General features: G+C 38.9%; 1 protein-coding gene and 1 long non-coding RNA gene across 22 annotated transcripts in view; one reads left to right on the top strand and one right to left on the bottom strand.

Annotated features, from left to right (window-relative positions):
• Window positions 1-4851: 4851 nt before the first annotated feature.
• Window positions 4852-12928, top strand: LOC109045438. 2 transcript variants are annotated; one of them, XR_006162707.1, is made up of 3 exons: window positions 4852-5847; window positions 11989-12297; window positions 12395-12928. It is a non-coding gene; the product is annotated as an uncharacterized LOC109045438 (long non-coding RNA). The 2 variants fall into 2 exon arrangements; XR_002010412.2 differs by having other exon boundaries at window positions 4866-5847; window positions 11989-12271.
• A 663-nt stretch (window positions 12929-13591) lies between these two features.
• epb41l2 (erythrocyte membrane protein band 4.1 like 2) overlaps window positions 13592-26871 on the bottom strand; it is a 71760-nt gene continuing 58480 nt past the window's right edge. For 8 of the 20 annotated variants that reach the window (XM_042777282.1, XM_042777280.1, XM_042777278.1 and 5 more), the window contains 7 exons: window positions 25825-25878; window positions 24261-24833; window positions 23240-23368; window positions 22812-22910; window positions 20853-20933; window positions 19125-19236; window positions 13592-14601 (listed from right to left, as the gene is read on the bottom strand). In XM_042777282.1, the coding sequence (XP_042633216.1) occupies window positions 19132-19236; window positions 20853-20933; window positions 22812-22910; window positions 23240-23368; window positions 24261-24833; window positions 25825-25878 (1041 nt within the window). In that variant the 3' untranslated portion in view covers window positions 13592-14601; window positions 19125-19131. The remainder of the gene's footprint in view (window positions 14602-19124; window positions 19237-20852; window positions 20934-22811; window positions 22911-23239; window positions 23369-24260; window positions 24834-25824; window positions 25879-26871) is intronic. The other 12 variants (XM_042777277.1, XM_042777288.1, XM_042777284.1 and 9 more) reach the window with 4 other exon arrangements.

Raw genomic sequence — 26871 nt, forward strand, 5'->3', positions numbered from 1 at the left:
CATAAAACTGAAAGAAAGGGTGTGGAAGTTTGTCTCATGAACAAGGAGAGAAAAAATGAGTGAAAAACAAGTGCAATGCTCTTTTTTTATGATAATTATTATTGTCTTGCTATTCTAAATAAAGAATTTTCAATGAACATTCACACCCATGAAGTGAAACAGAGAAAACTATGAAATTTCGAATTCTGCTCAACCTATCACACACACGCACACACTGAAAACTGGAGTGTGATTTGAGGTTATTGCTGATGTGAAACAACTGTGCCTCAGACACAAAGGACCTTGTTAGATCACCCTGATTAAAATCATTACTAGCCTACTGTCAGTGATATTGAAGTGTTAACATGAATGCACAATCAAACTGTATGCAAATAAATTCTCATGAGAGACACACATCAGCTAAAGCCTCACAGATCATTGATGGACAAATGCATTTTGCAGAAGGAAACATAATTAAATGGCCATTGCAGAAGACTTCATTCAGTTACTTTAGAAACGAATAACTGTACATACTGAAGACAGTGTGCATGTCCTCTGAAAACAGCACTACTGGAGCACACTGCTATAGTTATGATGAGTGTGATTGTGTTTAATAAATGAACTAATTGGTGAAACTCTTTTCAGTTCAGACCAGTAATGAACAGACACGGTAAGAATGTTAATTTCAAATCGTCAACCAATTAAATCAGAAAGTGTAAGGGAGTAGCAATTAAACCTGTCATCTGTGCACTTTAGAAATGAGTGTTTATTTTCTGGCATTAGAGTTGGTTAGGGTGAACAAACACAGGGCCATCAGTGAGATAAATATCCTCCTTCCACAGATTCTTTGGTGGTTATGAAACTCTTCTGTCCTCCTGTCTTGACTGATGAACCTCTGAGTTCAGAAAGGTGGAAGCAGGTCTCAGTCAGCTCAATTCCTCTTCCAGTCTGGAGAAAAGACACTCCATAATGAAAAGACTATAGGAGAGACAAACACATAAAACACATCTCCTCTTTCTCTTCTACTGTACCTTCTTTTGCCTCTTTCTTTGAACCATTTCCTTTATTTATTTCATACAAATTCTGAATAAGAAATATGATTCAGAATATGGTAATCACATAAATCCAGGGTCATAGCTGATTCTTTTACTGTGTCTTAAAGTCATAGTTTACTTAAAAATGAAAATTCTGTTATCATTTATTCTCCCTTATGTTGTTTCAAATCCATATGACTTTGGTTCATCTTTGGAACACAAATTAAAGGGATAGTTCTAAACAAAATTAAAATTAGCCCATGATTTACTCACCCTCAAGCCATGCTAGGTCCTGTGTGGTGTGAATGACTTTATTATTTCAGTTGGATTTATTTTGAGTTATGTTATAGATTTTCCTAGCTTTTAAATGATTTGGTTTGATTGGGTTTAAGTGCATAAATCTTAATAAGTGATAAAGAGGGCTCAAGGGGGTTAATCTGAAGAGACACCATTGCTTTATATGATGAACAGATTAAATTTTTGCTTTTATTGACATATAAACATTGATCAACACACATACATAGAGCGCATCAAATGTGGTAAACACTCAGATGTGTTACTGCTAATGCACACAGCTAAATTTAAAGAACACAAACTTACAGCATTCGTTGCCGCATTGCAAGGAAGTGATAACGACTGTGTTTTTAAAAAAGACACAGAGTGTGACGTCATCTCATTGCAGTATCCAAAGTAAATCTGCTTGCACAAAGTCTAGAGTGAGTGAGTCTGTTCAGTGCAGGATCATTCAGATTCAAACACAGTCATGTTCATGAATCTGATTCCACTGGTAGCACTATCTTTCTGATTCACTAAACAGAACAAGACAACTTTCAGAAAGATGTGTTTTCTTGCAGTAAAGCTCTTTTTGTGTCGTCAGATTGAAGCGCTGCTGCAGCTTTGCGTTAGATTGTGAACAGTCACACGATCATTCTGTTGTTGGAGTTTAGATTCGATAAAACTCAGTATATATTTTTAGTAGTCAAACTTTTTAATTCTGTAAAGCCTGGTAGGGGAAATAATAGAAAATTCAATTTGTTTGGAAATGGAACATTACTGAACCTTAGACAAAATCTTTAGTATCTAAAAATATCAGTATCCTGTTTCATCCATCAGGCTTTTATAGCTCATATAGTCTGATATAGTGAAAATATAGAGGATATTTCTGCTGCTGCTTGTGATGTAAATTTGTATTTATTGTCTCATTTAGTCTTTTATAGTGAGAATATAGAGGATATTTCTGCTGCTATGAGAACAGTAGAAACAATCAGATCAACGAGAGAGAAAAAACAGTATACAAGTGCTATGACAAGTCTCAGTTAGTCTAGTACAGAACACGTAGCCAGGGTTTTTTTTTTTTTTTTTTTGAATATGATAGACAAGAAAAAGAAAAGGTAAGTACTAGTATTAGTTGGTTAAGTGCAGGCAAAAAAGATGAGTCTTTAGATGTTTTTTAAAAATGAGTAAAGACTCAGCTGTTCGAATTGAGATCGGGAGGTTATTCCACCAGCTGGGAGCAGTCCAGGAAAAAGTCCGTGAGAGTGATTTTGAACCTCTTTGGGATGGCACCACAAGACGTCGTTCACTTGCAGAGCGCAAACTTCTGGAGGGCGCATAAGACTGAACTAGTGAGTTTAGGTATGTTGGCGCCGTGCCAGTGGTCGTCTTGTAGGCAAGCATCAGTGCCTTGAATTTGATGCGAGCGGCTACTGGTAGCCAGTGTAACCTGATGAGGAGAGGAGTAACATGAGCTGTTTTTGGCTCATTGAAGACAACCCTCGCTGCTGCATTCTGGATCAGTTGTAGAGGCTTGATAGTACATGCAGGAAGGCCCGCCAGAAGAGCATTACAATAGTCCAGTCTGGAGAGAACAAGAGCTTGGACAAGAAGTTGGGTGGCTTGCTCTGACAGGAAGGGTCTAATCTTCCTAATGTTGTATAAGGCAAATCTGCAGGACCGGGTCGTTGTAGCAATATGGTCTGTGAAGCTTAACTGATGATCAATGAGATATTCAATAAATCAATAAATCAATGAGATATTCATAACAGTACAGCAGTTACTGACATAAAATTATATAAATATCATCCGTTGCTCTATATCTCCAGTAATAAGATGAGATGTAAATGATCCAAACATATAATGCAGTGACTGAGAGATGAAGAAATAAAGGCTCCTCAGAAGATGTGAGATGTTCTGGAGGCTTGTGAAGATCATTCCTCCGCTGAGGAACAGTGAAAGTAAAGCTTCTGGAAACAAACGCTCCTCAAAAGATCCTGATGATCAGATTTGAGACTCTAAAACATGATTGATGGAGAATCAAGTAAAGCTGAGCTGCTTCAGTCCAGTAAGAGTTCATCTGGAGATATTACTGCAGTTATTCTGACCTTTACTTGATCAAAATCACTCAAGATCTGACACCAGAAGCTCCAGCTGAAGCTGACGCTTGTACAGTTACACTAAAAGAGCTTTGACTGGATAAAACACTCTAAACTCTCAATCAGAGACAGAAGACATGGAGCAGATTGTGTGTGTGACTGGCTAAACGGCAAAGTTTTGATTGTGTTGATCATTTTGAAATTTGTACATCAATTATGATGCAGCAGAATTTATAGGGTTAAAAAAGGTCAGGGAAAATGTATTCTCTCATGATATGACCTATGGAAGTAAAATAATGCCATATGTCTTTGAAACAAAAAAGCATGTTGAACAGCACTAGCTGAAAAAAATAATGCATTGCAATAACAGTGCTTGCATTTTAATGCCTTGTATTTTCAGGGCTTGCATTTTTAGGTCCTGAAATCTAACATAGTTTTTTATTTAAGCTGTGAATATTTCAATTCAAAATATTTCACACACATTTTCATAATTAAAAATTCAATAATTCATATTCACCTTCCAGAATTCACTTCCAAATTATTCAATCTGTTAAAAAAATTGATGTTTAATATTCGACAGGCAAATTTAGGTCCATTTGATTTCACTTTCCATATTCGCTTCCACAAATTCAGTGGTTAAAATTCGGCAGAAAATTCGCCATTGCACATCCGGGATCTGATCTCCAGCTGCTGTCAGACGCTCACCGGCAGGTGGCGCAAGCAGTTGTTGATGAAGTCATTTACAAAAACTGATCTGCAGTAATGGAGCAAGCACTAAGTAGAAGTTTTGATTATCGGTCCAGTATAAACGTGGAAAAGCTGATTGTGTGTGTGTTTAATTCAACATCTTCACTAACTCCCGTAGCCAACATGTAAGCAGCATTCTTTACCACAAAGGAGATTATAGAGCTGTTTTATCCAACACTGAAGCACAGAACTAACATTAAATCTGAGGAAGACATATATTGCTTTCGGTTGCTTAGTTTCCATAAAATTAACAAGCACTGTTAATGCAATGCATTATTTTTTTCAGTTAGTGCTATCCAGCATGCTTTTTTGTTTCAAAGACATATGGCATTATTTTGCTTCCATAATGACCCTTGAAGGGCTTTTTTTCTGAGTCCATTAAAGGGCCGTTTTTGGTTTTAACTTCGACCTTCAATTTTAGTAAGTGCATGAGAAAGCAAAGCAAATCCAATTTAGGAGAAAGGCAAACCGAGAGTACAAAGTAGTGCTACAGTCTAAATATAAAAGACAATGCATCTAATCAGAACGACTGGGATGATGTGTAATCAAACCGTGATCAACAGCGGAGAAAAAACATTGATCTCTACAGGGAAGAGAAACCAGAAAGGAAAGAGACAGAAGAGACAGAAAGAGAGAGAGAGAGAGAGAGAGAGAGAGGAGGAGGATGAGCAGGAGATCAAAGAAGCATTGGGTTCCTTTATCAAATGCCACCGTATGTAAATGAAGTCGTCAGGAGCTCAAACCAAAGACATGATAAAGGCTTTTAATCTTCTTGAAAATGCCTGTCACGAGGTGCTCATTTAAACAACTCAAGACAGAGAGTCTATAGAGAGAAACAACAGTCTGTTCTGATGAACAGAAAACACGTCACACCGTCAGGCTCCTGCAGTCACACACTTCAGCTCATGTCAGCATGACCTGAACACTGCTTTCACTCAGGTCCAGTGTAACATGCTGCACACAGCTGCGATTCTTCTGCTGTAGGGTTTAAAATATTACATGGACCAGCAGCATGGAAAAGCTTGTTTAGTGGATGATGGTGTGCAGATCAACGGTAATTCAGCACTGATGCACTAGACTAGATGCTTTGTGTGAGTTATTCTCTAAACATCTTCCCTATAGGCCTTCCTGCCATTTCAACACATACTACTCAAAACTGGCATATTGTGATGCTCTTGAGTTTGTGATTCCCTCAGTTTGCTTCTGAAGAGCTATACAGCATGTGAGCGGGATAAAGTAGTGTTCTACTCATTTTTGCAGCGTGACAGCCTCAGATCTCCTATCATCGTTTGGACAAAACATCTGTGTTTCCCAAAAGAAATCAAATCCCAACTCTGTCTTTTATACTGACAGGTTTCAGAGAGGCAGAAAGCACAGATCACCCTCCATTAGTAGCACTGAAACCCCGTGTTCATGCACTAGTTTGTCTTCTCTGCTCTGATAACAACAGAAAGCACACAGAGAAGCAGCGGCTCTCTCGAGTTCAGAGGTCAGTCAGTGAAGCATTAACCAGCCGCCGTAAATCCCTCTAAATCATCACGGGTTTCAGCTTTCCCTCAGAGCTCAAAGTCCAGCTCCAGAGACCGAGCTGATGTCCTCTCCAGCGGCGTTTCTGAACGAGCTCCCGGGATGGTTCCTGTGGACGGGAGTCTTCTTCCCCGTGACGGCTCTCCTGCTGCTGCTCATCGCTGTCCTCAGCTGGAAACTCAGAGAGAGTAAGACCGTCTTACACTGACTTTAGCCATGAGAAGCATAGAGACACCGGCCAGACGTAACATATACACTATATACATTACCATTCGAAAGTCTAAGGTCAGTCAGAACATTTTTAAGGCTGCATTTATTTGATTAAAAATACAGGTAATACAATAATATTGTAAAGAATTTTACAGTGTAAAACAGCTGTTTTCTGTGTGAATATCTGTTAAAGTGTATTTTCAGCATCATTACTCCAGTCTTCAGTGTCACATGATCTTCAGAAATCATTCTAATATGATGATTTGCTGCTCAAGAAACATTTCTGATTATTATCAATGTTGAACACAGTTGTGCTGCAGAATATTTTTGTGGAAACTGTGATACATTTTATTTTTCAGGATTCACAGATGAACAGAAAGAGAAAGTTACTTTTTAAACATTATAAACGTCTTTACTGTCACTTGTGATCAATTTAATGCATCCTTGGTGAAAAAAGTTAATTTATTTCAGAAAAAAAAATAACTTACTGACCACAAGCTTTTGATTAGTAGTGTTTGTGTATATACTGTATATGCCCATCATAACTCAAAGGCTCAATGAAAAAAAACATGAATAATGAGTTGAGTGTGTATGAAAAAAAAAAGCTCAAGCAGGACCTACATTATATTTATTTGCAATATGTCAAAAGTGCATTTACTAAAACATATTTATGAGCTAAGTTAAAAACTTCAGCTAGAGACTTTAATGAAACATTGATTACATATTTTAAGATTCAGCCTTATAATTAATTTTCATGATTTTTGTAACTGGTGATAAAACCATCCCAGTCTTGTCTGGTAGCTGCAATGCATCATCATCAACTTAATATTGGATACACACACGCACACACACGCGCACACACACACACACACACACACACACAAAGTCACGTTTACACAGTACCTCTGTACTACTTGTCTTTTTTTCTCCTAGATTAAAGAGAAAAATAGATGTTTTTAATTTCTCTACTTTAATAATTTAGTAATTAGTGTGTTGGAACAGGATGTGAAGAATGAAAGCAGCATTCCTGTGAATGTTTAATGCTCAGTTTGATGTAAAATTAGAAAATACAGATCCATCAAATAGCCTTTGTGTTTGAATGACAATGAATTAAACATCAGACGCTAATGAGAGTCAACTGAGCTTTCAGACGGCAAGACAATATTAGTATGTTTGAAACATAAAGCTTATGTAACTACAGAGAAACTAGCAGTGACTTCCCCAAACACCCAATTTACCATTAGGCTCAGTGTTTAGTTTGTGAAGATTAAAACCCCAAAATGAAAATCGTGTGGTCATTTACTCACTCTCCTGTTGTTTTTAGACCTGTATGACTTTGTTTCTCCTGCTGAGCTCAAAAGATGATGTTTTGATGAATGTGTGTAACCAAAGAGCTGATTTTTCATACTATGGAAGTCATATACTGTGGGTGTACCAGCAACTGCTTGCTTACACACTTTCATCAAAACATCTTTTGTGTTCAGCAGAAGAAAGAAATTCATACAGGTCTGAAAGACCATGAGAGAGTAAATGATATGATTTTTGTTTTTGGGTGAACTGTCCCTTCAGTAAAACAGACACACAGTAGTGCAGATCAGAAGCAGAGCTGTAAAATACTTGAGTAATGTTACTTGATTACTGTACTTGAGTATTATTTTGGGGGATTTGTACTTTATTCAAGTACAATTTAAAATTACTACTAGTGCTTTTACTTGATTACATTTCTGAAGAAAAAACAGTACTTTTTACTCCTTACAATTTCATTTCATCTTGAAAAGTATGGGATTATTATCCTGCCATGATTCAAAACTGAAAATAAAGTTCTGAAAGGTTGAAACTAAGTGTTCGAAAACTCAAAATCTTACAAAAAAAAGTTTTGCAAGATCAAAAAATAAGATTTGCAAGCTTGCAAAATGTAAAAAAAAAATACAAATATCTCTGCAAACATTATGTTGTTTTTGAGATTTCCTTCTTCAGAACTGCAACTTTTTTTTTTTTACGATGTTGCGCAAAGAATTTTTCAGAGTTTCAAATTTGTCAGTGTTCTCCCACTGTATTAGTTTGTTTTCCAGGTTTGAAACCTTGTAAAGGGTGATCTGAAAACTGGAGTGCGAATGTGTGAAAAAAAGTTTTGAAACTCTGAAAACAGAGTTTTGCAGGCTTGCAAAGTGGTAAAAAAAAAACAAATAATCTCTGCAAACATAATTTTGTTTTTGAGTTTTCCTTCTTCAGAAGTGCAACACTTTTTTTACGGTGTTGTGCAATCATTTTTTCAGAGTTTCGAATTTGTCACTGTTCTCCCAGTGTACCGTTTGTTTTCCAGATTTGAAACCTTGTAAATAGTGATCTGAAAACTGGTGTGCGAATGTGTGAAAAAAAGTTTTGAAACTCTGAAAACTGAGGTTCGAAAGGGCGAAACTTATTACATTACATTACATTTGCACTCCTATTGCAGACTATTTTTTCAGAGCCGAGTTTACAACACCCACTTTGCGGAGATACGCCCACACAGTTGCGAGCTTGCGACTCACGTGATTTGTGGCAGCGTTGTCACGCAGCTCCGCTCTGAAACTCTGAAACTCAGACTGAGCGAAAATGAAGCTTCGCAAACTCGCAACTTAAAAAAATGTCTGGAGGGAGGGCCTTCTGCTCTTGGCCAATGCTTTGCTGTCTGCTGACGTACAGTCCAATCACAAGTCGTATTTACTGGAAAGGTGGGATTGACCGACTGCTCCGCCAATGACGAAAAGCGCACAGGATGCGCAAACAGAGGATGCACGGCTCTCTGGCCACAAGGCCCCGTCTAGAGCTGCAAGAACCGCGTCCATGGCTGGTATAGCGTGCGGTCCGGTCCAAAAATAAGGCTACCAACTTGTCGCGGGAATTCACTATACAATTGCCAGTAGCCACTGAGTTTACCACTGATAGGCCGGCGGTGCATCAATATAGGAATAGTCTGCATCAATAGTCTGCATCAATAGTCTGCAATAGGAGTGCAAATCAGTGGCGATTTCTTTAAGACTGCAAGGGAAGCTCGGCTTCCCTTATAATGTCACAAAATTAATGGTCAAATATGTACTATTGTATTAACATTTTATTGACTAAAAATGCGTTAGAAAACGTTCATCTCAAAGACGAGTTCGTTCAGAATCAGTTACATATAGCAGGTCGGCTGACTCGATTTCCTTCTCATACATTCCCGCAGAGTCACAGTGCATTTCCCTTTTGAAGCCCAGCGTCCATTGACTTCAATGGGGCTGCTTTGAACGGTTTTTTTCAGCGCTTCGAAACTAGACGGTCATTGGATAAACGCTGCGATTATGTCCCGCCCACGGACGCTCAGCGTCTCTGGGGGTGAATGGGGAGTGGGCTGGCCCGGACTCCGAGCTTCTGCGTGATGATTGGAGGGTCTGTCGAAAGACTGCATCTCCTTTTGACTGACAGCGATTCTGTACTATAAGGAATCACTGAAGCTATTCGCGCTCAGTCCCATCGCGGATTTCTCAAGTTCAGTCGAAATAAAAACTGCTGCAACCTATTTCTTTGATATTTGCTTGGCGAAATTGCTTTTTTTTCATCATACATTTCACACAATTATACACCACATTCCTTGTTTCAGTTTTACAGAGTTTAATATTTTTTTTTAGATCGTTCATTCATTCATTCCTTCATTCATTCATTCATATCTGCAGGTGTAGAAAGGAGCTTCTCCTGTTTAAAGCGACTCAAGTCCTACACCCGAAACACAATGGGCCAAGGCCGTTTAAGCAGCCTAGCTCTGCTGGCCATTGAGAGGACACTGGTCAAGTCACTTGAAAAGACTCCTAGTTGGTACGACAGGGTCACAGAGCATTTTCTTGAAAAGGAACGTAGGGCAGAATTTACTTTTAAATAAATAGACAATTTTATGATGTAGGCCGAAAATGAGCTTCCCCTCTCTGACAGACCAGTAGCCGCCACTGGTGCAAATGTAATGTAATGTAATAAGTTTCGCCCTTTCGAACCTCAGTTTTCAGAGTTTCAAAACTTTTTTTCACCTATTCGAACACCAGTTTTCAGATCACTATTTACAAGGTTTCAAATCTGGAAAACAAACGGTACACTGGGAGAACAGTGACAAATTCGAAACTCTGAAAAAATGATTGCACAACACCGTAAAAAGTGTTGCACTTCTGAAGAAGGAAAACTCAAAAACAAAATTATGTTTGCAGAGATTATTTGTTTTTTTTTTTTACCACTTTGCAAGCCTGCAAAACTCTGTTTTCAGAGTTTCAAAACTTTTTTTCACACATTCGCACTCCAGTTTTCAGATCACCCTTTACAAGGTTTCAAACCTGGAAAACAAACTAATACAGTGGGAGAACACTGACAAATTTGAAACTCTGAAAAATTCTTTGCGCAACATCGTAAAAAAAATGTTGCAGTTCTGAAGAAGGAAATCTCAAAAACAACATAATGTTTGCAGAGATATTTGTATTTTTTTTACATTTTGCAAGCTTGCAAATCTTATTTTTCGATCTTGCAAAAACTTTTTTTTTGTAAGATTTTGAGTTTTCGAACACTTAGTCTCAACCTTTCAGAACTTTATTTTCAGTTTTGAATCATGGCAGGATAATAATCCCATAGAAAAGTACATTACATTTTTATTTTCTCTAAAGCACATTTAATATGGTAAACAGAAGCTCAAACGTGCGTGCTTGATGTAAGAACCAATGATTTTGGTTTTCACGCATCAAGTACACACATTTCTACTTCAGTTATGACTTTCATCAGGTAATGTCTGGCTTCAAAAGTTCACAGTCAAATCTGAGGAAGCGTATTGAGGTAGCAAATTTGTGATTTCTCAAGAAAAAGTTTATTCATTATTCTTTCTGTTTTGATAGAGCTATTAGCTGTGTAATACATTGGCTGATTGCACAAGAATGAATTTAAATACAAGTAATATTTTTGTGGGAGTGAGTGTTTTTTTTATTTTTTATTTTTATTAAATGTTACAATCCTCCAAAAAAGTGTTTAAATGAACATTGTATATTAAATTAATTTTAATTCATGTTTAATGATGTTCTTACCAGGAAGTGGATAAGCTGTATTTATATGTCATTATATGACACATTGAATAGCAATTGGGACTGCCAATTAATATTTTTTCATCTTAATAATTACATGATTTGCTCATTAATTAATCTAATTAGTCGCAAATAATTACTTATCAATATTTGCTGAGAAAAAAAAAAACTCTAAATGCCCCAAATAAACATTTAAAAGTTTAATTATCCTTTTAGAAAGTGATGTTGAATAGACAACACAAAAAAGTGGCCTTTCAAAACAATAATGTTGTATGTTTTAATTCCATGACTCTTCTCATTAATTCAACACATTGTGTAATAAGAGTGTAATATTACACACAAAGTGTAATAAGAGGGTCAAGTTTAAAACATTAGTATTTGTATTTTTGTTTTCTTAACACGTCTCTCGTTTTGCTTAAAAAGACACTCATTCATCAAGAGGGGTTGTATGAGTTACTGTCATATTCACTTTATGTAGTTTTTGAAGTGTCATTTTTGGAAGTCCCATACACTTGCATTATACGAAGAGAGATGTTTTATTTTTTTTTCTAAAACTCTGTGTTCATCTGATACAGATGAAGTCATATACATATGAGATGGCATGAGGGTGGAAAGGATGGAGTTTCCTTTTAATCCCATTCCCTGTATTTTTTTGTTTTGTGTGTTCCACTGTTCTGCATTTTAATAGTTTTTGTTGTTGCACTAGATTTATGCGTTTGACCTGTGCATTTTGTTTTGTTTTCTCCCTTTAATCAAACCTGTATGTCAGAAAAAAAAGTACTTCTACTTTTTTAATACTTGAGTACAATTTAAAGTTGTACTTTTTTACTTTTACTCAAGTGTGTTTTTTGCCAGATACTTGTACTTTAAAATTTCACTGAGTATCTGTACTTTCACTTAAGTAAAATTTTTGAGTACTTTTTACAGCTCTGATCAGAAGCTGAGAGTCAGAGTTTCTTGCTTCTGTCACGGAGGTTTTTTTGGATACAGATGGAGGACAATGATGAGAGAGTCTATGTGCTGGTGTTCATCAGACTCTCTTCTATCTTTCAGCAGAGGAAGAGCTGGCCGTGACACCAGACCCTCGGCAGACAGCCTATCATCTGTGTTACGGGCCGCGCTGCAGACACAGGACAGAGCGCACAAGACGAGCACGAAACAGATCACCTGTGAAGAGTCAGTCCAGATCACCTGAGCCAGAGACGTGTCAGCAGAAGCATGCATGTGACCACATCAAGATTTAGACGCACCTCTCCTCACACAACAGACTGCTGAAGTCATGAGACATGCATATTATTTAAAAAGAAAACTGTTTCCATGTAGTCTGCTGTCACTGGTAAAGTCTGTACTTCATCTTCAGATGTGTGTGGTGTTTGTAATGACTGTTATTACCAGTTACACTGAGCCTCTTCCTTTACTGTTCCAGCTCTCATGAATGCAAAATCATGTTTTTTTACAGTATCCTACTCAACTACATCAGAAACGACATGAGTGTCAAAGAAGTCTGAGGACACATCGTCACACTTGAGGCTTCAACTTTATCAAGAGAAATGAGCAAAAACCATAAAGAGACAGAAATCTCCTGTTCTGCGCTATAATTAATGGAGCCGCACAGCAGGATGAACTTAAAGAGGACGCCGTGTCTCACAGCAGGACACAAAAACAGCTTGTACGCTCTCAGACATCACAAAACTCTCAAGGTCTTGTAAGGTTTTGGTTTTATTTCACAGCTCTCCTTATTCTGATTGTTCAGTCGCAGCACAGCGACTGACAGAAATAAAAACGGCCTCGGGAGAACTTCAGTATTAACAAAAACACTGAAAACAATGCATGTGAATCATATATAAATGAATATTGTAATATTTTTGTTGTTGTAGTTGACTATCACTCATGCGTATATTTCAGCTTCCAGCCAAAGTCTCTTTATTTTATTGACCAATGCAAATTTTAACATACATTTGGAGCTTGGCAAGAATTAAAGGTGCATTCAGCAGTTTGGTGCTTTCTTTTTTTTGTTTGTTTTACATGTTAAGAAATAAATAGTGTTTTTGTTTACAGTCATCTGAATGGTGCACGCTTCATACACAAACTGTTTAAATTATATGAGGATTCAGGTAAAATGGGGACCATCGAGATGAATGAGGAAAAAACCCTATAAACCCTGGGTGCAAGTCGCCTCCTCAGCAAAGCACCTGCAGTGTTTCACTAAACGAATGAGGGCATCCTCTCGTAGTGCATGATGTGAGGAGTGAAAATTAGAGAATAGAACACTTATCTTGCTTCCTTGAGAGTCAGTACCTGTATGAAGAACCCTAACCCAGAAGAAAGTGACACAAAGTGCAAACATTGGCATGGCAGACACACGGGCGTACAGCTTGATGACAGAGAGAATCCCGAGTAGTGACGCCCAAGCTGCTTCTTTTGTCCTGGACAGGTGAAAGATTTCATTATCGCGTGTAGACGCTAGCATGAATGTGTCACGCTGACTGATGGTCCTGCAGCACCTAACATCATTGCTACAACAGTGATGCTAACACTAACTAAACAACTACTGAATGCACCTTGAATTTTGGACCCCGAGTGCAACCATGAATAATCCCATCAAAACCCCCACAAACACACACACACACACACAGAAGATCCAGCCGACTCAGGATTATTAGAGAATAAACAAACTTTACTTGAAAGAGTGTTACACAAAGCGTTGGGTGGGGCATAAAAACATGACGGATCATCCAAAGCTGCTTAAAAAAAAGAAAGAGTCAATTCTACCATTAACTGCTATACACAGGGCTGATGGAGAGAGAGAGAGAGAGAGAGAGAGAGAGAGAGAGAGAGAGAGAGAGAGAGAGAGAGAGCGCACAGGCCTCGCTCGACCTTTACAAACATCAGCGCTGGCAGTTCAATCTCATTTGTTCATTTAATCACAAGTATCTGAAACAGATTAAAAATATTTAAAAGGGCAAACAGAGTTACCTCCTCCAAAATCATCAGATTTAAAACAAAGAAGAAAAAAAAAACAGGTTTATTCAAATATATATCTGAATATTGGTGCCAGAAAATGGCTGGAAATGAAAAAGTCCCCAAGCTGCCGAGGTTTCATGTTGAATGGAGTTTTTTGCATTTGGTCTTGATGCTGAGAGAGGTAACGCCGCTCGTCCTCTCCTCGAGGGAATGCTTGTGTTTGACTGCATTGAGGAATGATTGGCTCTGCCATCCACCAATGAAAATCACACAGTGCCACCGTTCTGTGCTGGTCCCTTACAAACACATTATGACATCAGGAAAACCCACCCATCTTTAGCCCCGCCCCCATCGTCACCCCACCCCCTCAACATCGCCTTCATACGCTCACATGCTCCTCCTATTCTTATTATTACAAAGGACTCTTCTTATTATTACTCCTCCTCATGAACTAGGAATGTGAATTACTAATTAACAATAAAAATAACATCAATCTGGTCTTCATAAACGGTAAAGATGATCTTTTGAGGGAGAGATAAAACGAAGACTAAAAAAATAAAATGCTACAAATGTTAGCTAAGTGGTTCTGGTTGTGAAAGAAGGAAGATGAAGATGTTTTCTGTACAGGATCAGAGCCGCTCTTCTCTCCTCCGGATGAAGGGATGAACTCTGAGCCGTGGAGGAACGTGCTGGACTTCAGCTCTGTGAAAGAAGCCACAGCAAACAGTTACTATCCATGTTTGCTCAGCGTCCTCACACACCAAACTCTGTGTCACGAGGAGAGTGGGGTAAGATGTGCCACTCTTACTAAAGCATTTAAAACTAAAATGATTAAAGCAGTGCACCATCCAGACTTGCAGGTCCTGATGAACATGATGCAGGATGACTACGTGATGGATATGAAGTTAATGTTGTTACATTTTAGACACAGTGTTTCACAAACCAATATATCTGACTTCTCAGCAGAACTGCTGGGCGTCTCTAAGCAACACAGCGGTGTTTCATTCCACAGTTTGGACCAGCTGAGTGAGTCAATGATTCAGTGATTCATTTCTGAATGAATCAGTTGTATTAAAGTCAGCGTAAAGGCAATTCAGAGAACTGTTTCTAAACACATGATAAATGTTATATACACTACCGGTCAAAAGTTGGTGATCAGTAAGACTTTTGTTTTTTAAAGAAGTGTCTTCTGCTCATCAAGGCTGCATTTATTTGATCAAAAATACAGAAAAAATACCCCGTAATCTTGCAAAATGTTATTAGAATATAAAATAATGGTTTCTATTTTAATATCCTTTAAAATATAATTTATTTCTGTGATACAAAGTTGAATTTCCATCAGCATTACTCCAGTATAAAGTGTCACACGATCATTAAGAAATCATTCTAATATGATGATTTATTATCATAATTATCAACAGTTGTACTGCCAAATATTTTTGGGGAAACTGCGATACTTTTTTCAGGATTCTTTGATGAATAAAACGTTAAAAAGAACAGCATTTATTCAAAATATAAATCTTTTCTTACAATATAAATCCTTGCTATCACTGGTTATTAATTTAACACATGCTTGTTGAATAAAAAAGTTTGAATTTCTTCAAAAAAAAAAAAAAAAAAAAAAAAAAAAAAAAAAAAAAAAAAAGAATAAAAATGTACTGACCCCAAACTTTTGAACTGTAGTGTATATTGTTAGAAAATATTTCTATTTTAAATAAATGTTCTTCTTTTTATCTTTTAATTCATCAAAGAATCCTGAAAAAAGTATCACAGGTTCCAAATAAATATTAAGCAGCAAAACAGTTTCAGCACTGATAATAAATCATCATATTAGAATGATTTCTGAAGATCATGTGACTCTGAAGACTGGAGTAATGATGCTGAAAATTAGGAATAAATTAGATTTTAATGTATATAAATAGAAAAACTTTATTTTACATCATAATAAATATTTCACAATATTAAACTTTTTCCTGTATTTTTGATCAAATAAATGCAGCCTTGATGAGCAGAAGAAACTCCTGTAAAAACATTAAAATCGTTCTGATCCCAAACTTTTGACCGGTAGTGTATGTACTGCTGAAACGCGTTACAAAGACTGTGAGCTATGTGTGACTGTGTGCAGCGCTGCTTCCAGTCGAACACGTCTAATAACTAGAGCACATTAGCATCCGCGGTTCCCTCGCTCAATCACAAGTTACTGTCACTTACTTCAGCCTACAGTTTGTTAGCTAGCTATGAAGCTGCTAGAGGTTGCAGTGGTATTTGACAGTAGAGAGAGACGCTAGCTTTCCCGCGAGTGGATTCAGTGCAGACTGCGTTTTGAGAGCAGAGAATACTGCCCAATTTTTTTGTTTTTTCAAAATGTTGATACCTTATTTTATTTACTTAGCAGATTTTTTGTTTTCATTCAAATTTGGCTGGGTGGTTAATACCATTCTTCTGTGGTGTGACAAACTCAGAACACATTTAATAATGCTTCACACAGACTTTAACGAATGAGCTGAATGAATGATTCAACGACTCACTCATGAAGACAGTGACTTGCTGCCAAGTACTGGAGGTTTTATTTTAATATTTATTACTAAATTAAAAAAAATAATACCCATCATCATATTTTCATTTATGCAATGTTGAATCAAAATAATGTAATGCTTGTAAGGTCTTCTTCGATGCAATGACTTTAAACAATCGAATGTGCGATTAATTAGATTAACTTATCAGCACATCATGTAATTAGATTAAAAATTGTAATATTAGCTAATGCACTGACCTAAAGTGTTATTTTCCTGCACATTATTTACATTTTCATAAAGCAGCCAGGATGAAATATTCAGATCATTACTGAAATATTAATATTTGATTGGCACATCTTCCCCCGAAGCACCTGACACACTTTACCCCAACGCTGGCATTCAATTCAGGATTTCAGACAAATCATTTCATGCTTTTTTCCACTGATAATACATGTGATATTTTGGTGCTGGATACATTTGCTCAGGCTTACTTTACCTGATGAGCCCTAGTTAAATATGGTCACATGACACAAATCATGTCTTGTGCTAGACAGAGTTGATGATCTCACCCTTCTTCTTGGACTAGTGCACAAAAGCAGTGTGCAAGTACCTCATAAAGACTTCAATCCTTAAAAACGGATGATCCTGCACTCAAAACTAGCTGTCGTTTGAAAAGTGTCCGGAGTGTTTGGATGTTCAGCAGAGGTGCAGAACGGATGCTAAGACTCCTGCGCTCCATGATGAATAAGATGCACTGTATCGCTGTTGAATGCTCATCTGATGAAGCACTGAAACGAAGCGCTGCTGACTCTGTATCGTCATCCCTCACAGCCTGATTTTCACAGGTTGAAATGAAACATCTGAGCCCCGCTGCCGCCCTCATCGGCTGGTCTCGAGTACAGAGCCGTGCTCTAGATTTGATATTCTGGCCTGTGAGCAGCGGCAGAGCTGTGATATTTCTAATCCCGAAACAACACAGTCGCCCACTGCTGACACATCCGGAGGGAAGCGCATCAGCAGCACCGAGAAGCGCCTCATCTCTCATTGATTCTTGGGGTGAAGGTCACGCTGGAGACGTGACAGCGCTCATATGAGCACTACAGCACTTCCTCTCAGCTCTGCACCTGTTCATTATGAGGTCCTGGAGCAGGCACTGCTGATGGACACTCAACGGCGCCACCTACACTGCACACAGAGTGATATCAGACACTCTCAGTCTGGGAGGCTTTCATTATTCTATAATTATAAGGTCTTTAAGAAGTTGTACACATTGGCACAGAGACGGAGGACAGTCTGAACATTATCCACAGCAAATATGGAGCCTCCAACTCAAACTCTCTAGCTCCACCAACTGTCCAAATCACGTTCGTGCTAATAACTTTTTAACCAAAGGGAAAAAAACAATTTTTGACTCAAAATCAAAATGACTCAAAATGACTCAAAATCAAATCAGATCATTTCCAAACCAGAAATGTATAGAATTCAAGTTTAGTAGTAAAGAGCACACTGAAATGAACGTGCACAGTTTCAGCACAGTGCCACCTAGTGGTCAGGAGACATGAAAAATGGCTATTTTTGCTCATAACTTCTGAGCGGTTTGGCCAAAAGTCACAAGACTGGTCTCTTTGGATTTGATTTGACATACCAAGCTGAACCATACCCAATTTTCCCATGTCAGCCATTTTAATTGGGTATGTGTCATTGCCACCACGCCCTGAAGGTACTCAAAGTTTCAGGCAAGCTCCACCTAGTGGTCAAAAATTACTATGAAATTTTTCAAATATGCTAAATAGCTTTTGATTAGTTTTGCCTATTATCATGTCTTGACAGATTCCTTGGATCATGCTGAGAACATTGATACCAATTATCCCATAACTGGCCAAGCTTTTTCATTTATGTTGAAAACCTACTTTTTCGAACTCCTTCTAGACCATTTGTCCGATTTTCACCAAATTTGGCTCAGATCTTCTTCAGACCATGGCGGCAAAAAGTGATGGATTATTTGTTGATATTGCACACCGCAATCATTTAACCAATCAATAATTCTGATGGCATGATGAGAAAATGATTCTGAGGCTATATTGACAAAAACCTGTGTAGTTTTCCCCTCACACTGACCACACCACATCAGTTTGATAACCTATTGGTCAAACATAATAAGCAATTAGTTCATATAACAATTTATTGGATTTATAAGCCTTGATTCGTCAATAAATGTCTTTGAATACTAATTTTTGCAGTTGGTCTAGTGTTCCTAGCCATGCTTGCTTAGCACCTCATCTTGACTCTGTTGTGCTTGCCTACTATATTTATAATAAATACTAATATTTTTCTAATTCTAATGAATTATTTTATTAGGTAGCAGTGATTAGCAAAAACAATCGCTACAGTATTAAGTGTTTTATATTTCAAGGATGATGTCAAGGTCAGGGACTGATTTTTCATGTAGAGATCATAAATTTGATTCAAAGGTGTATGAGGATCCTCTAAATTAAGAGACAGAACCAGTTGTGTGAATCTGCACTGCTTTAACAAGAGAAGCACACTGAGCAGACCCAGGACAGAGAAAAGAAAGACAAACACAAAAGGAGAGATGAAAACAAGAAAAAGAACAAAGAAAAAGGGAGAAAGGACAGGCTCTGGCTGGAGGAGGAGGAGCTGGTCGTCAAGAGCGGTGCTTGTTGCCATGGTGGGTTGCCAAGTGCTTACCTGTCCTTCAGTCCTCGTCCTCGGCGAGCTCCGTCTCTTTGTGGACGACCACACGGGTGACGGACATGTCAGGGTGCTGCTCTTTGGCCTCCTTTATAGCCTGGGCCAACGCCTGACCCCGCCCACAGTAAACCAACACAAACAAACAAAAGCAAACAAAAGATTTAAAGGAAAAAATGAACAACCCAACACAAGAACATACACAGATGATGGGAAACATACATGCACATGAACGACTGATGCTGGGACCTGCATGAACGTCTATGAGGATAGCAAATGTCACATCACTATGGTAACCTGTGTGCATGTTCCCGACCAATCAGAAACTGTGTGCATGTGTGCGTCATACGACAGACAGACAGAAATACCTCACTGCGTCTGAGGAGCTGAGGATCATGAGCTCCTCCACACTACAATCACAGCTGCACACCGTGACTTTCTCAACTTTATGACTTTTGCTCATCAGACTGTACAATATGAACCCAGAGAGATACTGAATAAACAGCCGTATTTAAGCTTAGACTGTACGTAGGGTAATATGATGATATTAGATTATGAATGATTAAAAAGTCTCCACAATCTGCCTTTACTGAGAGACTGGCTGACTTTCGTTAACGCAGAAGTTTATTATTGCGTGTTTTAAAGCTTTGCCAGTTTAAACTTTCAAACAGTTTTACTCACACTCTGTCCTCACACGCAAAGAAAGCACAATACCACACGAGTTTTCTTTTTTGGTATATTGCACTTAAAGTGTCAAAAACACAAAGTTCACAAGCACAGTTGTCTCTGTTCTAAGAGAACCAAAAAAAAAAAAAAAAAATTAATTATTCAGAGGTGTGTGAATATACTGGGTCAGTGCATTCGGTCTTAAAGTGACAGCAGCCTAATAATTAATGTGAAGTATAAGAGAACACACTGACTGCTTTAGCATCTCTCACAACTTTAGTAGCTTAAATCAAGTATATATTTAAATTATACAGTGAAGACTATGTAGTGTTTTTTTACATTTGATTATTCATTCATTTTTGACTTGAATGCCGCTGTTAAATAGACTTACTGTACCAGAAAAATTTAAAGCACTGTTTATTTAATCTTATATTTGTCCTATTCTTTATAATTAGCATTTTTGATCTAAATTTTAATTAACATAATGCAATAAAGAGAAATGGCTCACCCCTACATTTGCCTAAATGGTTTTTCATTCTTTTTTCTTTTACCTTGCAGGGCTATTTTTGTTAAATAGGGAAATTAGTGTGGCTGTACTGCTCAGTAACTTCCAAACTAACATGAAAAAGAATCATAAGTTTGTCGATCGTAATCCTGCCTGAAAAAATAAATCATAAGATATTTCTGCCATATCATCCACCCCGAACTGTATGATGCACATCTGAGGATTCGGTCATGATTGACAGCACTGACTGATCAATCACACCCTCACTGATGCCACACAAGATTTTGAGCAAATGTTTGAAAGGATTAAATAAAGTCAGAGGCATCTGAGTTGAATGTTTGCTCTGAGAGGACCATGTTGAAGGGAGCAATAAATAATGAGACACGCGGCAGATCCTACAGACACACCGGTGGAAATGTGTCACTCTCAGAGATCAGACCAAAGAAACCTGCTACAACGTCCAAAAATAGTCTGAGATGGAACATTTACAGACTGAGGCACTGAGTGCGCATCTGGCTTTATATAAAACAAACGACAGTTGTATGCGTGCATCTCACCTGATCGTGATCAATGTCAGAGTCTCCTGTGATGACGATGCGCTTCTCAATGCGAGTTTCTGACAGCCCCCCCTTTAGTGTCTGTCAATCATCAAAGAGACACAGACATGATGCACTGAACAGATACAGGACAACATGTTATTCACAATTTAAAAGCAATTTCTGATTTTGATTTGATGTCTTTAACCTGCACGCCCCATTTTGGGACTCACAGCTGAAAATGACCTACCTAGGGGAAGTCATGGCCTAATGGTTAGAGAGTTTGACTCCTAACCCTAAGGATGTGGGTTTGAGTCTCGGGCCGGCAATATCACAACTGAGGTGCCCTTGAGAAAGGCACCAAACCCCCAACTGCTCCCGGGGCGCTGCAATATAATTGGCTGCCCACTTCTCCGGGTGTGTGTTCACGGTGTGTGTGTGTGTTCACTGCTGTGTGTGTGCACTTTGGATGGGTTAAATGCAGAGCTCGAATTTTGAGTATGGGTCACCATACTTGGCTGTATGTCATGTCAAAAAAACTCAACTAACTTAAAATTGTAATAGTTCTTGACTTCAGTGTGCTACACACAATTTTGGGGACTTTGGAAAGCAGTACGCAGGCGGCGTATGCTCTTCTGTGTCAGCCACGCCACAAGGATATGTATTTTTACTTGTATTTATGCTTTGCTTTGAAAGCAAACAGTGCATCGGCGCCCCGCGGCTGATACAGAAGAGCGTACGCCATCTGCGTACTGCTCAGATTTGACAAAATGGCACTACACTGATTTGAAGAGACACAGAGGAGAGGAATTGTTGAATGAAGTCGTTATTTTAGTTTTCTTTGTGTACAGAATGTATTCTCGTCGCTTCATAACGTTACGGTTGAATCAGTGATGGCAGATGGAGTATTCTGATAATGCTTTTCATACTTTCCTGGACCTTGACACTGTTATTTATTTGGCAGTCTATGACAGTCTCAAGCCTCCCAATTTTTATCCAAAATATCTTAAATTGTGTTCCAAAGACGAACGAAGCTTTTACGGGTTTGGAACGACATGGAGGTAAGTAATTAATCACAAAATTTTCATTTTGGGCTGGAGTAACCCTTTAACTATGTATGCCAATTACAGTACATCCTGAGATTGGTAGAAATACAACATTCCCCCTGATAGATGCTCAAACAGTCAGTAATCACATGTTGATGGCCGGTTATACAGATGGTAATCATACAGATACGCAATAATCAGACTCCATTCATATAGACCACATTCACACTGATAGCTGTCTATAACACGCTGATTATCGGTCATAGAGATGGTAGTCATGCAGACACAGCCACATTCCCACAAAACACACACATATATATGAAAAATGCTGAAGAAGAAAAAAAAGAGAGAATTATTTTTGCAAAAAGCCGATCGCTAAGTTATGGCCCCATCAGATGACAGGTGGGTGAAAGAAAAGGTAGAGTTATTTGTGCAGAATTCAAATAAACAATATTCCACCTATCTGGTACGTACTGCGTTTTGATTATGCATGTTTTGATGTGTACTGCTTACAAAATACATTCCTTATAAGCTTTCCACTGAAAAACAGCGATCTGTCATCGATGCTTGAGGCTTAGACCTTTGTAATGATATATAGTTTGTAAAGAAGAATTTTGACTCATTTCATTTAATCTATTTGTAAACACTGACACATGCAAAGAATAAGCATTCAGTGCGTCGGCGCCCAGGTGCAGGTTAACAGGTTAAACAGTGGTCCAAGATTACAGTCACTTCTGACATTAAAATACAGGAAAACCTGTTCAAGTAGAACAAAAACAAATGAAGAGGTTTGTCAGAGCTCTGTATCTATAACCCTACTCTTACCTGACAGTGTCAGCTAATATCCTACGTCCTGAACAGGATCATCATCATCTCATAACCTCTCTTATCAGCCCAAATGCCACAGCTAGTGGTGTGTGTGTGTGTGTGTTACCTTCGTGATGTGTGTGGTGGTGGTGGTGCAGAGTGATTCAGAGGTGATGGTTTGAGCTGTCATCAGCACGCCTGGCTCCCCGTCTCCATTACCATCCAGCTGTCAATCACAGACAGAACAAACAAACACAAACGCTCTCAGGACTCTGACAGCAACACAGCTGCGTGATTCTGCATTAATGCCAACAGTTTTAGTCAATGTTGGTGAATGTGACAAAATTATGAGCAGCTAGACAGAATACAAATACAGGAAGCCTGATAAAAATGCAAATTTTAGATGAAAATTTCAGACAGCACTTAGAGGCTTTTGCATCTGAACCCCTCATATATATATGATTACAGATCCAGTGCAGTGACTCCTGACCTGAGCAAATGCGATTCCTATGATTTCACGTAAGAAACGTCACAGGATCACTTGACCCCTCTCACCTGGGCGGCCTCGTACGTGATGGTCTTGGTTTCCGTGTGAACGATGGGGACCTCCTTAGTGGATATCTCCGTCTTCTGAGCAGCAAACGTGTCTGAGATCGTAACCATCTCAGTCTTCACAACAGGAGGCTACGGAGAGACAGAGGCCGTCAGTGTGACGCACTGGTACAAGAGGCGTCCGGTCTGACGTCACAAACACACACACACACACACCACCACTGCTACACAGCACAACGGAGAGATGAAGCTCATGCAGTTCAAAGAAACACACCACTATAAACTAGACGTCTTTGGTATAACGCATGCAGCCTACAAACAGACAAATAAGAACCAAAAGGTTTCCAAATGTCCATGTGACCGTACATCAGTGCAGTTCTGGTTTCATGATCTTTGGCAGTGTTTACAGGATGACACACACATGCAAAAGCACAAAAACACTGCGCTGTGTGGATACAATATCAGATGTCAATATATTGAGCTTTTATTTCTATCAATACTTCAGATGTGTGATATTTATCTGTGCATTCAAATAATTTCAGTGGCATTACTGAAGTTTCTGCTGCTTTATCTTTAATAGAGAAGAATCAATGTAAACACACTTATCATATAATTAGGATATCAAGTATGCTACATAAAACATGCACAACAAAGCCCCGTGCAATGATACCCAACAGGCAGTGCACAAGATATAGGCCCTGAATGCAGCGCTCCTCATGTGTGACTCAGAATATTGTGTTTATATATTTGTGTGTGTGTGTGTGTGTGTGTGTGTGTGAGAGAGTAGTTGAGTTGGATGGAATATAAAATCAACTTAAAGGCGAGAGGATGGCATGACGAACATTTAAGCAAACAAAACGCTTTCTTTTATACTGCAATCGCTTCCTTTAAAAAGGTCTAGAGAGACGTTTCAGCTGGAGTGAAGATAAAGCAGGATCTTCGTCCAGGAAGGAGGAAGGAGTGGGAAATGGAAGAGGAGATGAGGAGAAGAGTGGCGGCCGTCTCAGCTCGGGATGACATTTACCTCCGAACAACAAATAACCTGCGGCAGGTGCTCCGCTTCCACACGAGAGGCGCTGCCGTTGACGATGTGAGGCTCCTCCTCCTCGGTGGGCGCTGCTCTGAGAGTGGGCGGGGCTTTGGCTTGGAGGGCGTGTCCATTGGGAGCTTCGTCCGGTGTCGCCAGTGGCTCGTCTGCATGCACTTCCTCTTCAGGCAGCTCTGCTGGTTTCTCTTCCTCTGCAGAAGGGGCGGGTTCAGCTGCTTCTGTGATTGGCTGTGACTCTATCCCAGAGGGTGGGGCTTGTTGAATAAGCACCGCCTCCTGTTCCTCCTCGGGCTCTTGTTTTTTTTTGTTATTGTGGGTGGTCGTGGTGGGCGGCTGAGCGTGGTACTCCGCCTCCTCTTCACTATCACTGTCCGACGATAAACTCCTCTCCTCCTTGACCTCCGCAGCACACTCTGTCTCCACGGTAGCCGGTACCTCAGGGGCGGGGCTTTTGGGTTTGGCTTTGACGACTTCCTCGATGACAACGGTCTCTTCCACGACCTCTACGACCTCTGGCTGGCCGTTGACTTCAGGTTTGACCTCTGCGCTCTACACCAGACAAGCACACAAACACACACGAGGGATGGAGAGAAAAGCAAAAAACATAAACAAAGACCACGGAACAAAAACTGAAGGAAACAAACTTCCTGCAGACCTTAGTCGAAGTCAACGTCATTGTAATGCAAACAAAAACAAGGCTGTGACGTGGAGACGTACAGTCTGCTCAATGAGTGCAGTTTTGAAAACACACTGAAATGTGCGATGCGTACTTGAGAAGCAGCGAAACGGTCTACAAGAATAAAACCTGGTTTGGTCTGGTGCCTAAAACGAGAGCAAACATAGCTGCGGCTCTCAGAAGTCGTCATAGTTGGTAAACTTCAGTTGTGAACGGAAACTACAACAAATATAATTTTTGCCTTTCCATTTTTTCCAATAGCAAAAGACAAAACCCAGGATTTCTATGACTTTCCAAAAGTTGAAAAATTAGAGATTTATTACTTCGCACAGAAGAGATAGAAGTCATATTTGCCCTCCCTCTGCAGCAGTATTAACACTGTTACACATGTACATTACATTTTTAAGTATAAACCATCAATTCTGGTCTATTATTGAAAACTGAAAGCAATCCTTATTACTGTATTACATACAGTAATCGTCTGTAAATTAAATGTGTCTTCTTGTAAAGACGTTTAGATATTTTTCTTGTGTCTGACTGAACACACTGTACGTCTATCGCTCACAGCACTGCTCTCATACTGAATCAAACATGGCATCTCCTCCGACTACGGTCCATAAACACTGCAACACCACACACATATAATCAACAAACAACATAACGAGAAAGAAAGACGGTCATAACAAGCTGAGATATGAATGAATGCATGGACAAACAGATGGATGATCAATCTGGTGAAGGTGGAGAGAAGGGGCTGGAGACGTGATGTCTGCAATGGAACAAGGATGAGATGTGTGTGCAGTGTTAGGTGTGTGTTTGCTCAGGTGATGTTAGGTGTCGGGCCGAGCGAGGACGATGGACCACCTTGCTGGCGTCTCTGCTGTCCGTCTCGGGACGGGGAGGGGATTCCTGTGGAACCTGAAGGTAATCATAGGACACAGTCACTCAAACACAAGCGAGACCTGCTGGTGTGACCCGATCACAGGAGATGTGTCTCAACTGATCACGTAAACACACAAAACAAAACAAGAAGTCTCACACACACGACGGCAGAGATGGAAATGACTGGAAGCTTATGAGCAGCCTGGCAATCAGACGCAGCAGTGAAACGCCCTCTAGAGCTGATCTCGTGTGTGTGATTCACTAACACTCAGTCCAGAAGAGCGGTGTAACTCTCAAATCTCATTCATATTGTGGCAGATAATTACAGTGTTTTGATTTTAATGGTTTAATTGCCCATTACTTTTGTTTTGCATTTCTGAACTGGTGTTAGATATATAAGAAATAATTACTGTTTAAATTATTTGTATCTATACACTACTCTTCAAAAGATCTTTTTTTAATAAAAAATTTATTCAGTAAGAATGCATTAAATTGATCCAAAACTCACAGTAAAGACAAAAAATTTATGTTTTGTTTTTTTTTACTTTCTATTCATCTGTGAATCCTGAAAAATTAAATCTATCACAGTTACAAAAATATTGTGCGGCACAACTGTTTTCAACACTGATAATAATCAGAAATGTTTCTTGAGCAGCAGATCATCATATTAGAATGATTTCTGAAGATCATGTGACACTGAAGACTGGAGTAATGATGCTGAAAATACAGCTGCACATCACAGAAATAAATTACACTTTAACAGAGATTCACAGAGAAAACAGCTGTTTTGAATAGTAATAATATTTCAAAATTTTTACTGTATTTTTTTTTATTAAATAAATACAGCCTTGGAGAGCTTCAAAGACTTTTCCCAAAAAAAAAAAAAACCTTACAGACCCCGAATGTACATCATTTCTATATGTGTACACACACTGTGCTTCTTCACACATCAGCGAGGGCTGGATCAATACTGGCTGCCAGATGTGAGCATGACCTTGGACGGTTTTGAAGAGGTGCAGACATGTGGCG

The sequence above is a fragment of the Cyprinus carpio genome, chromosome A20, assembly GCF_018340385.1.
Source record: "Cyprinus carpio isolate SPL01 chromosome A20, ASM1834038v1, whole genome shotgun sequence".
Taxonomy (NCBI): domain Eukaryota; kingdom Metazoa; phylum Chordata; class Actinopteri; order Cypriniformes; family Cyprinidae; genus Cyprinus; species Cyprinus carpio.